The sequence below is a fragment of the Carcharodon carcharias genome, chromosome 21 (genome assembly GCF_017639515.1).
Source record: "Carcharodon carcharias isolate sCarCar2 chromosome 21, sCarCar2.pri, whole genome shotgun sequence".
Classification (NCBI taxonomy): Eukaryota; Metazoa; Chordata; class Chondrichthyes; order Lamniformes; family Lamnidae; genus Carcharodon; species Carcharodon carcharias.
This window is the reverse complement of record NC_054487.1, coordinates 82,168,395-82,181,460: the sequence shown is the minus strand read 5'-3', so window position 1 is coordinate 82,181,460 and position 13,066 is coordinate 82,168,395. Positions and strand designations below refer to the sequence as shown.

Sequence of the window (13,066 nt, the reverse complement as noted above, 5' to 3'; positions counted from 1 at the left end):
AGAGCAAATCGTTGTATATGGAATTCAATGGATTGTGGAGCAGTTCACATGCAAAGCTATTTAGGACAACTGCAGTACACATGCCAAGTGATGAAAATGCTCTCAGACCTCACAGAATCACGGAATTGTAATAGTACAGAAGGAGGCCATTTGGCCCATCGTGTCTGCACTGGTTCTACAAATGAGCATGATGACCCTAATGCCATTGCCCTGCCTTTTTCCCCATACCCCCGCACATTGTTTCTATTCAAATAATCATCTAATTCCCTCTTGAATGCCTCGATTGAACCTGCCTCCACCACACTTCCAGACAGTGCATTCCAGACCCGAACCACTCGCTGTGTGAAAAGGTTTCTTCTCACATCACATTTGCTTCTTTTGAAAATCCCTCTTGTTTTTGATCCTTTTATGAGTGGGAACAGCTTCTCCCTATCTATTCTATCCAGCGCCCTCATCAAATCTCTATCAAATCTCCTCGTAGCCTTCTCCTCTCCAAGGAAAACAGTCCCAACCTCTCCAACCTAACCTCATAGCTGAAGTTTCTTAGCCCTGGAACCATTCTTGTAAATCTCTTCTGCACTCTCTCCAATGTGTTCACATTCTTCCTATAGTGTGGTGCCCAGAACTGTACACAATACTCCAGCTGAGGTCTAGCACGAGTCTTATATAAATCAAGCATAAGCTCCCTTCTCTTGTACCCTGCATCCCTATTAATAAAGCCCAGGATACTATGTGCTTTTTTAATTGCTCTCTCCACCTGACCTGCCACCATCAATGATCTATGTACATATACACCCAGATCTTTCTGCTCCTGCACCCCCTTCAAAATTTTACCCCTTATTTTATATTGTCTGTTCATGTTCTTCCTACCAAAATGCATCACCTCACACTTCTCTGCATTGAACTTCATCAGCCACCTACCTGACCACTCCACCAACTTGTCTATGTCCTCTTGAAGTTCCACACTGTCCTCCTCATAGTTCACAACACTCCCAAGCTTTGTATCATCCACAAACTTTGAAATTGTCCCCTGCACACCAAGACCTAGATCATCAATATATATCAGGAAAAGCAAGGGTCCCAATACTGACCCCTGGGGAACTCCACTGCAAACCTTCCTCCAGCCCGAAAAATATCCATTGACCATTACTCTCTGCTTCCTATCTTGCAGCCAATTTTGCATCCACGTTGCTACTGTCCCTTTTATTCCATGAGCAATAACATATCTCACTCTTGTGTGGCACTGTCTCAAATGCCTTTTGAAAGTCCATGTACACCACATCAACATCATTACCCTCATCGACCTTTTCTGTTACCTCTTCAAAAAACTCCAGTAAGTTAGTTAAACATGATTTTCCCCTTTAGAAATCCATGCTGGCTCTTCCTTATCAACCCATATTTTTCCATGTGACTACTAAATCTATCCTGAATAATTGTTTCTAAAATCTTGCTCACCACTGAAGTTAAACTGACTGGTCTGTACTTGCTGGGCAATTCTACAAAACTAGTAATTCTTTGCTGAAAGACTATAAGCTTTTCATTTTGGTTAAGTTCTGGATTTTCTAATTCACAAAGTGCAGTTTTCTGGACCATTCAGCCCACCTAACTGATGCTTCAATGAAACTTGCAATTGCCCCATTGCAGAGTCTAGCTTCTGAATGATATCAGAGTCATGGGGCTCAATAACCTACTTAGAAGCTGCCCTTTCTGTGACAGAGTGCTTCCCGATATCCAAGGAACATTGGAACATGGGAGCTGGAATCGGCCACTTGACCCATTGAGCCTACTCTGCCCTTCAATTAGCTCATGGCTGATCACCTACCTCAATGCCACTTTCCCACACAGCCCAATCACCGGGGCCTCCAACCCAACACAGCTCCATGGGGTCTCTCACTCCACACCTCTCAATACCCTTTGATGTCATTAGTATCCAGAAATCTATCGGCTTCTGCCTTGAACATGCTCAAAGATTGAGCTCCGACAGCTCTCTGGGGTAAAGAATTCCAAAAATTCACCACTCTGAATGAAGAAATTCCTCCTCATCTCAGTCCTAAATGGCCCACTTCTTATTCTGAGATTATGTCTCCTGGTTTTTGACTCACCAGCCAGGGGAAACCATCCTATCCACATCCACCCTGTTGAGTCCTGTAAGAATTTTGTAAATTACAATCAGTTCGCCTCTCATTCTCCAAAACACTAGAGAATACAGGCCTAGTTTCCTCAATCTCTCCTCACAAGACAATCCCGCCATCCCAGGGATTAGACTGGTGAACCTCTGTCGCATTCCCTCCATAGCCAGTATATCCACTCTGAGCTTGCCTTTTGCCAGAGTGTAGCTATGCCCTGGTTTAACTTCAAATAGTGCTCATAAATAGTCCTTCTATTCCACTTGTTTTAAACCACTATAAAGGTCCACACTCATTTGCCTCCTTTCCTCTGGCATGAACACCATGGGCCAAATGGCCTCCATACGTCTCTCAAAATTTTTATGAATTTCAAACTGAAGGAGTCACTGGGGATCTGCCTCACGTCTGTTCTACGTGTTCATATACAGAGTCTGGGTGGAACAGCGAGAATGTGGCACAGGATTTCTCGTGAAAAAAAGTCGGAAAGCATCTGATGTGGCAAGGACTTAACGGGCAGGATCCAAAGGCAAATTAGGAAGGGAGTGAAGCGATTTGGCTGCGCCATCGGTGAGATATGTTTATGAAGGCAGGAGGCAGGCTCGCGGGGAGGGTTCAGAGAACTATAGAGTTCTCAGAGGAGCTGGTTGAAGGAGGATGAACGAGAGGGAGCACTGCAAAGTAAACTAGAGTCAAAACAGTGGTCCTGAGAGGCAGCTGAAGCCATCAAAGTATTGGAAAACTGAGATGAGGCCTTTGAAGTTACAAACTAGGGACAGAAAGCAAGACAGGATGTGACAGATAAGAGTTCGAGACAGTTAGAACTAGAGGAGAAAGAGCAGATAACGTTTGTCAGCTATCCATGGGCGCCTTAACCTGGGTGTAAAAGATGGGGATGGGGGAAGTAGGCTGGGAGACTACAGGCAGTCTGCAGCACAGAGGAGGAAGTTGGAGCTCTTTAGGATATTACTGGACTTGGCTGCAGGCGCATGCTTGACATGGTCAAGTAAAGCCCCTACAATAAAGCCATACGGCTCATAAAAGGACCATTCGGCTCATTGAGTCTGTGCCAGCCCTTTGTCAGGGAAATCCAAAACCAATGGCATTGTCAGGCTCTCTCCCCCTGACCATAAATCCAAAACACTTGGTCCTTGGCACCAGACCTCAGGAAGGATATATCGGCCTTAAGAGGGGCTGCAGTACAAATTCATCAGGATGACAATGGGGCTAAAAGGGTAAAATTATGAGAATAGGTTGCATAAACTAGATTTGTCTTTCATTGCATATAGAAGATTAAGTAGTGATATAATTGAGGTGCTCGTGATGAATAAGCATTCTATAGGGTAGTTGGACTAAAACTATTTCCTCTAGCTGGTCAGGGAGCCCAGAACAAGGGGGCAAAACTTTAAAATTAGACCGAGGCACTGCATGGGTGAGGTCAGGAAACACTCCTTCCACACATGGTTGGTTGAAATTTGGAACTAATTCCTCAAAGAGCTCTCGGGGGTGGGGGTGGTGGGTCAACTGAAAATGCATTGATGGTGGGAAAACAACATTAATTGTCATTTGGAAAAATATGGCTTAATAAGTGAAAGCTAGGGCAAATTTGTTAAATGTAAATCATGCTAATTTCACTGAGTTCACGGAAGAAGCAATGGATGAGGGTAGTGCGGTTGGTGCTCAGATGGACTTCCAAAAGGCGTTAAATAAAGTACCACATAATAAACTAGTCAGCAAATTTGAAGCCCATGGGATTAAGGGGAAGAAGTGGCTGTGTGGATATTAGGTTGACTAAGGGCCAGAGAGCAGGACAGTAGTGGTGACCAGTTGTTTTTCAGACAGTGGTGCCCCCTCCCCAGGGATAACATTAGGACCACTGCTCTTTTAGATATATTAGTGAGCTGGACTTGGAGATACAGGGCATCATTTCAAAGGTCGGAAATAAGACAAAATTCTAAAACGTAGTAAAGAGTGAGGAGGATGGTAACAGTCTTCAGGAGGACACGGACAGGCACATGACAGATGAAATTTAATACAGGGAAGGACGAAGTGATACATTTGGTAGGAAGAATGAGGGGAGGTAATACAAACCAAATGGTATAATTTTAAAGGGTGGGCAGGAACAAAGAGCTAAGGTTGTAAGTACACAAATCTACAAAGGTGGCAGAACAATAGGAACATAGAACAAGAGGAGGCCATTTAGCCCACTGAGGCTTCATCATTGAATCAACTAAAATGATACACAGGAGGAGGCCATTCAGCCCATCATTTCTGTCCAATTGAAAAAGAGCTATCCAGTCTAATCCCACTTTGCAGCTCCTGATCTGTAGGTCTCCAGGTTATCGTACTTTAAGTGCCTATCCAAGTGTTGTTTTTAAATGTGACGAGGGTTTCTGCTTCTACCACTTTTTCAGACAGTGAGTTCTAGACCCCAACTACCCTCTGGGTGAAAAAATTTCCCCTCAACTCCCTTCTAATCTTTCCACCAATTACTTTAAATCTACATCCCCTGGTTAATGATCTCCCTGCTAAGGGAAGTCCTTCCTATCCACTCTATCAATTTTATACACCTCAGTTAAACCAGCCCCAGTCTTCTCTGTCCTTCTGCTTTAGAAGATTAAGAGGCGACTTGATTGAAACATATAAGATCCTGAGGGGACTTGACAGGGTGGATGTGGAAAGGATGTTTCCTCTTGTGGGAGAATCCAGAACCAGGGCTCGCTGTTTAAAAATAAGGGGTCACTCATTTAAGATAAAGACGAGGAGAAATATTTTCTCCCAAAGGATCGTGAGTCTTTGGAACCCTCTCCCTCAAAGGGCAGTTGAAGCAGAGTCTTTGAATATTTTATGGCAGAGGTTGATAAACAAGGGGCTGAAAAGTTATCGAGGGTAGGCGGGAATGTGGAGTTGAGGTTACAATCAGATCAGCCATGATCTTATTGAATGGCAGAGCAGGCTCGAGGGGCCGAGTGGCCTACACCTGCTCTTAATCTTTATGTTCCAAAGAGAACAATCCCAGCCTATCCATTCATAACCAAAATTCTCCATTCCTGGCAATATCCTCGTAAATATCCTCTGTATCTTCTCTGGAGCAATCACATCCTTGCTATCACATAGTGACCAGAACCATATGCAGAACACTAGCTGTGGCCTAGCTGGGTTTTTTTTGCACAGTTCTGGCATAACCTCCCTCCTGTTTTATTCTGTGTTTTGGCTAATAAAAGAATGCATCCATCCACCTACCCTCAACCACCTCATCTACCTCCCCTGCTCCCTTCAGGGATCTGTGGACTTGCACTCTAAGGTCCCTCAGTTGCTCTATACTTCTCAGTATCCTCCCATTCATTGTGCATTCCCTGCCCTTGTTTGCTCTCAAATACATTACCTCACACCTCTCTAGTGTGAATTCCATTTGTCTCTTTTCTGCCCATCTGACCAGTCCATTGATAGCTTCCTGCAGTCTACAGCTTTCTTTCTCACCGTCAACCACACGTCCAATTTTTGTATCATCTGCAAACTCCTTGATCATGCCCCTAAGTTTAAGTGTAAACCATTGACTTATACCCACAAAAAAAGCGAGGGGGCCTAGTACTGAGCCCTGCAGAACCCCATTGGAAACAGCCTTCCAGTCACAAAAAACACAACCCATACTCTTTGCTTCCTGCCCCTGAGCTGGTGAAGGCCCAGCGGGAGTGTTACGTTCAGTTCTGTGCACCACACTTTAGGAAGGATGTCAAGTTTTAGAGAGGGTAGGGGAGATGTACTAGAACGGTACCAAAGATGAAGAATTTCAATCACATGAACATGCAAATTAGGAGCAGGAGTAGGCCACTCAGCACCCCCAGCCTGCTCTGCCATCCAATAAGATCATGACTGATCTGACTGCAGCCTCCCACCTACCCCGATAACCTTTCACCCCCTTGTTTATCAAGAACCTATCTACCTCTGCCTTAAAGAAACTGGGGTTGTTTTTATTAGAGCAGAGAAGCTTAAGGGGAGATTTAATAGAGGCGTTCAAAATCTTGATTGGCACTGATATACAGGGAAAAACTGTTTCCAGTTCACAGAATCAAAAAAGGAGGCCATTCGGCCCATTGTGTCTGCACTGGCCCTCCAAACGAGCATTATGACCTAGTGCCATTGCTCTGCCTTTTCCCTGTGACCCTGTATATCGTTTCTATTCAAATAATCATCTAATGTCCTCCTGAATGCCTCGATTGAACCTGCCTCCACCACTGTTGCAGAAGGGTTGGTCACCATGGACACACATTTAAATTAACTGGCTAAAGAACCAGAGGCGATATGAGAAAAAAGAATTTTTAAACAAAGAGTTGCCACAAATATTCTAATTCATATCAAGTCCCATTCGCCCATCACCCCTGTGTTTTTGCCGACCTGCACAGGCTCCTGGTTAAGCAACGCACACTTTTACAATTCTTATCCTTGTTTTCAAATCCCTCCATGGCCTCGCCTCTCCCCATCTCTAATCACATCCAGCCCTACAACTCTCTGAGATCTCTGCGCTCCACTAACTCTGGCCTCTTGGAGAATCCCTGCTTTTAATCACTTCGTCATTGGTGTCCATGCCATCAGCTGCTCGAGTCCTAAGCTCTGGAATTCCCTCCCTGAACCTCTCCGCCACTCTATCTCCCTTTAATCTGTTTCTTGAAACCCACCTTTCAACAAGCTTTTGGTCCACCTGCCCCAATATCACCTCCGGTAGCTCGGTGTCAAATTTTGTTTGATAACACACCTGTGAAGTGCCTTGGGAGGTTAGAATATGTTAAAAGGCTCTCTATAAATATAAATTGTTGTTGTTAAGACCTGGAAAACACAGCCTGAAAGGCCAGTGGAAGCAGATTCAATAATAAGTTTCAAAAGAGAATTGGATAAATACTAGAAAGGAAAACTTGCAGGGGAGTGGGACTAATTGGATAGCTCTTTCAAATAGCCAGAATAGGCAAAATTGACTGAATGGGCTCTTGCTGAACTAGATAATATTACAATTCTATGATAAATTATAGTTCAGTAATGGCATTAAGTCATATAGAACCAGTACAGTAAATGGAGTTAAGACACAGATCAGCCATAGTATGGTGGAATAGTCTTGGATGGGTTCAATGGCTTCTTCCTGCTCCTAAGGCACATGCCACTCTCTCCCTATAGCTCTGTGTCAATTCTAAACCAATCCCACTCTCTCCCCATACCCCTGTATCAATCCCAAACTGATCCCGCTGCCCCACTCTCTCCACAGCCCTGTATAAATTCCAAACCAATTCCACTGTCCTGCTCTCTCCATGGCTCTGTATCAATCCCAAACTAATCCCACTGCCCCACTCTCTCCCCATAGCCCTGCATCAATCCCAAACTAATCCCATTGCCCCACTCTCTCCCCATAGCCCTGCGTCAATCCCAAACTAATCCCACTGCTCCACTCTCTCCTCACATCCCTGTATCAATCCCAAACTAATCCCATTGCCCTGCTCTCGCCCATAGCCCTGTATTAATCCCAAACCAATTCCATTGCCCGTTCTTCCCATAGCCCTGTATCAATTCCAAATTAATCCCACTGTTCTGCTCTCTCCCTATAGCCCTGCATCAATCCCCAAACTGATCCCACTGCTCTCTGGCCATAGCCCTGCATTAATCCCTAAACTGATCCCACCGCTCCGCTCTCTCCCCATAGCCCTGCATCAATCCCCAAACTGATCCCACTGCTCTCTGCCCATAGCCCCGCATTAATCCCCAAACTGATCCCACCGCTCCGCTCTCTCCCCATAGCCCTGCATCAATCCCCAAACTGATCCCACTGCTCTCTGCCCATAGCCCTGCATTAATCCCCAAACTGATCCCACCACTCCGCTCTCTCCCCATAGCCCTGCATCAATCCCCAAACGGATCCCACTGCTCTCTGCCCATAGCCCTGCCTGGGGCTCTGTCTCAACCAGTCCCCATGGCAAAGTGTTCCCTGCTCCAAAGAAAGTTTCTGCTCATCTCTCTCCTCACTCCCATACTGAAAATTTTGAATTGGTGGCCATTCATCAGTGAGTTCTCAGTACCAGGAAACACTCTCTCCCTGTTCACTCAAACAATACTCTTCATCATTTTATAAGGCTCTACTGAGTCTTCCCTCAGCCCCTGTGGTCTCAGCCAGGATTTCAATCAGATCCGGAGTTACCCGCTCAGGTGTCTCAGTCACAAAATATGCCCTAAACCTTCCACAGGTTGTGAAAGGTAATTAGGATTCAGTAGTTAGAGATAAGGTCAAATGGAAATCTGTACTGAAACTTAACCACTGCTGAGTAAAGCGAGCAAGGCAATTGTGTGAATGAGCTTCTGAGATTGCATAGCCAATCGTTCATTATGGAATACAAAATGTTCAGTCACAGTGATGTCTGAAATCCTGTCCACTGCGGTCATAGAATGAAAAAAAATCAGCAAAATTCATAAAATTATATAAAACGGCAGAAACATTGGATGAAGCAGCATTAGGAAGAGACAGATTGACAACAACTACTGTAAAAATATTCGCTAGACTAAAGAATATTAAGATATAAACTCAGGCTTAAACAGACTAACTGCAGTCTGGAATAAGTCACATGCTCTAGTGGTATAAACTACAGAGAGATATTTCTCTGTTACCTGATTAATTATTCTGTCCTTGCTAACAATGCCTGTGCCCCCATTAACAATGCCATTTTGCAATCTGAGACTATCTCCTTTTTCTAAACACTATACAGCAGCTGACCTCTCCTCTAATTACCATATATCCAGTTAAATGTCCGTTTTACAGGGAACCTGATAGACAGATTAGGGCAAAGTGACCAAGACACAGCCCTGACTGAGGACTCAGGATGCGGAGAGCTGCTGTGACAGGGAGCTCAAAGACACTTAACCTTCAGGAGGATAAATACGCATCTGATGAATAACAGACGATTCTGTGCAAGAAATTCTAAAAGAAAAAATATACACCCAGTGCACCAACATAGTGACACCAAATCCTAACAGTACACTGCACTGTATCCCACATTACAACACCGACGACCAATTGATTACCAAAAGGACATGGGAATACTGCTACCTCTTAGTTCTCCAGAGGTAAATGGACCAATCAGCATGGGAATACACAAGAACCAGGAGGAGAGGGCTATTCAGCCCCTCAAGCCTGCTCTGCCATTCAATAAGATCACGGTTGATCTGACTGTGTCCACTTTCCTGTCTGAACAACCGCCCCCCCCCCCCCACCAACACAATAACCCTTGGCTTCCTTGTCAATCAAAAATCTATCTAACTCAGCCTCGAATATGTTCCAGCCTCCACTGCTCTCTAGGGAAGAGAATGCCACAAATTAACAACCCTCAGAGATAAAAAAAAAATCTCCTCATCTCAAGTCTTAAATGGGAGACCCCTTATTCTTAAACTGGGTGCCCCTAGTTCTAGTCTTCCACACAAGGGGAAACGCCCTCTCGATATCCATCCTTTCAAGTCCCCTCAAGATTTTATACGTTTCACAGGACTGGACATGAGAATTGCAAGTGTTCTGAAAGTGGGCGCATTGGCAAGCTGGGAAAGAAGGAAGTCGAATATCTAACTTATGTCACACTCTCGAGCAGCCATGTGAATAACTGTCACAGGCTTTTTTCATCCTCATAGCCAGAGTGATGTGTAATTACAGTAAAGTTGGAGCGTGCTATTATACTACTGCCTACTGAGCCCAGGCCAAGTGACTACACAACGGAATGCACAGCTGACTGTGCATCTCCACAGGTTACACTGAGTGTAGTGATGAGGCAGTACTGTCCGGCTGTACGCTGACTGATGTAACAAGCACTGACGTTCAAAGGACTCATATGACATGCTGAGGACGACGGCTGGGCAGAAACTCCGCACTAACGTTCACCCCACGGTTTACATCCCCGGAGCATTTTGTGGGTTATTAAATGGGGGCTTTTTGCCACGTAAATGCTCCCCAGCTGCAAGTACTCCTGACGAGAGACTGTGACAACCCCTCAGCTCCTGCTACTCAGGATTCCGGCTGCTGGGAGCTGTACGTGCTGTTTTCAATGCAGCGCAGACCCAGAACTTCACTGCACTACTGTCAAAGGGCAGAGAATAACAGCCTTAGGTGATGGGGCTGAACATAATGCATCCAAGTTTGCTGACAATGCAAAGTTAAAGTGGGACAGTAAGCAGAGAGCTATGGACAGGTTGTGAATGGGCACGAGCATAGCAGGTAGAACACAACGTGGAGGAATAAGAGATTATCCACTCTGGAAGGTAAAGTCGAAAAGCAGAATATTTTTTAAATGGCGAGAGGATGAGAAATGTTGATATTCAGAGAGACCTGGGTGCCCTTGTACTCGAGTCACGAAAAGTTAACATGCAGGTAAGAATTAAGGAAGCAAATGGCATGCTTGGCATTATTGCAAAGAAATTGGAGTGTATGGGTAAAGAAATCTGAATAAAATTACATACTGCTTTGTGGGGGGGGGGGGGACAATCTGGAGAATTGTGCAGAGTTTTGGTCTCTTTACCTAAAGGAGGGTATATTTGCCTTAGACGGAGTGCATTACAGGGGGCTGTCCTATGACAGATCAGGCTACATTCCTTGGAGTTTAGAAGAATGAGAGGTGATCGCCTATAAACATATAAAGCCCTTAAGGGGCTTGACAGGGTAGAGAGAATGTTCCCCTGGCCGGAAAGTCTAGAACATGGGGTCACAAGGGGGCAATCATTTGGGACTGAGACAAGGAGATATTTCATCACTCAAAGGGCTGTGAATCTTTGGAATTATCTACCCCAGAGAGCTGCCATTGAGTATGCTCATAGATTTCTAAACACTAAAGGAATCAAAGGATATGGAAATGGGGCAGGAACGTAGGTAGGAGGTAAAAGATAAGCCATGATCTTATTGAATGGAGAAGCAGGTTCAAGGGGCTGAATGGCCTCCTCCTGCTCCTGTTTCTTATGTTTCTATGTAAGTAAGGAGGCCTCTCTGTGCCAAATACGAGACTTAAATTACACTCAACTTTGGAGCATGACTAATGTCAGCTAACTTTAATACCAGGGATAAGGGAACAACCGAGGTAATCGCACCATCTCCAGCCACTTTCAGTGATTTGTGTGTTGGTCTTTGCATTCATTGGTGACACATTCAACTCTCCACATGCAGTCAACCCCCGAGAGAAAAATCGATCACTTACCCAAAATATTAGGTTGAAAAGAAACATCAAGTACTTCAGACAACACAAACAGCCTCTTGCCATGCTGCACTTCTGGAATTCTAGAAGGAAAACAAATGACAGGTCGAGGTAAAACACCACATATTTGCTGCCTTTAGGTGCCGTATATTTGTCACTCTTTACACCAGCTCCTGCCGGGCCTTTCGTACGGGCACCGGAGTTGCCATAAAAAGCCCCAGCTGTAAATCCACGGCCAAACTGCTGGCCAGAGGTGGACGCTCTACCAAAGTCCGAGTCTCTGCTCTCCACTGATGGGCTCCGACGGATTGAAGATTCCTCACTGCTTGATTTCTCCATATTCTCCCTCTTCACAGTTCTCACATTCAATGTCAAACATGTCTCAGTATTTGGGACAGGATGAAGAATGGCAGGTGACAGACAGACTGGGGGGGGATGGGTCACTCAGAGCTGCGAGCTCCGCAGTGGGTATCCCTCCTGAAGCGCTCTCCCTCCATTTAAAGAGACGTACCGGGGTAGCAATCCGCTCACACAGCCCAACTGCAACAATCAGCAGCTCATGCAACACATGATCAAGCAATTCTCCTTCTGCTGAGCTATGTGAAGCACAGCTGCTCTCATAGGTCCTGGAATTCCTGTCCGGGCAGTTAAACTCTACAGTGGTTCATCTTCTCCATGTTCCCAGGGCTATGTACAGTGCATTTCAGGCACTGCAGCTTTTCAGACTCTCTGCACCGCTCACATGCTCCTTCTACCTCTAGTCAGCAATCAGCTGTTCAATTTCTCTCTCTCTCTCTCTCTCCCCCGATCCTGCTGCACTGCTGTTAAATAACCGGCAGCTGCTCCTGGAGCTCGGATATTCACAGAGCTACCACTGACCCAACCACAAGGACTAACCCCCTAATCCCCCTATCAGGGACACACCCACTTTCTGGCAGGTCATCCAATCAGAAAAAGACCCCCCCCCCTTCTCAAGGGACGAACGGTTTAATCTCTTCTCCGTGGCTGTACAAGTGCAGCCCTGCTGCTACCAAATAGCACTCAGCTAGGAGGGAGAATAAGGATTACATGGATACAATAATATGAGGGAAGAGAGTGTGTGCACGTGAGTACTCCTGGCATCCAAACTCAGACCATTCCTCAGGTCGATCTAATCCAACACTGACTGACAGGTTGTTCAGGGTTAACGGAGAAGTGAATCCATTGGCAGAATATTAAAATTCCAACCTGCTCGATTTTAATAAATTCAGGCAAAGTATACGTAGATGACCAGGGAATTACTGAAGATTTCCGAAGAGTATCAGGGCTTTTTAAAAATGCTCAATTGCTCGAGTTGGAACAGCCAACGTGAGAAGGAATTCCCAGAGGTTTGGGTGACCTTCAATATATTAAGCTTTTTTGGGTTTTTTTTTTACAAATTCTTCACTAACTTTGGGAAACTTTAGCCAGTTTCACTTTTGTGATCTTAAACAAGGAACAAAATTCTGACCATTCACAAATTTGCTGGTAGCGCTTGTCCTCACATCAAGAGGAACGGACTGAGGAAAGGTGGAGGTGCCTGCCAGACAGTTTTCCCATTATTCTATCCACCCCCCCCACCCCACCCAAACAATCCCAGCCTGGGAACAGGAAACTGGATGTCTCACTGGTGCACTTCAGGAGTGAAAACATCAAAACAGAGCTCGGCACATGCATCCAGGGCAGAAAAAATCATTCTGAGAGCCACATTCTCAGCCCAAACAT

The 13,066-nt window shown here is 45.2% G+C and overlaps 1 protein-coding gene across 2 annotated transcripts in view; it reads right to left on the bottom strand.

The window, feature by feature from the left end:
* tspan9a (tetraspanin 9a) overlaps window positions 1-13,066 on the bottom strand; it is a 225,770-nt gene that overhangs the window by 94,626 nt on the left and 118,078 nt on the right. Inside the window, exon 4 of one of the 2 annotated variants that reach the window (XM_041215914.1) lies at window positions 11,327-11,406. In XM_041215914.1, coding sequence (XP_041071848.1) covers window positions 11,327-11,389 — 63 coding nt within the window. In that variant the 5' untranslated portion in view covers window positions 11,390-11,406. Of the gene's footprint in view, window positions 1-11,326; window positions 11,663-13,066 lie in introns of those variants that run through there. The other variant, XM_041215913.1, reaches the window with a different exon arrangement.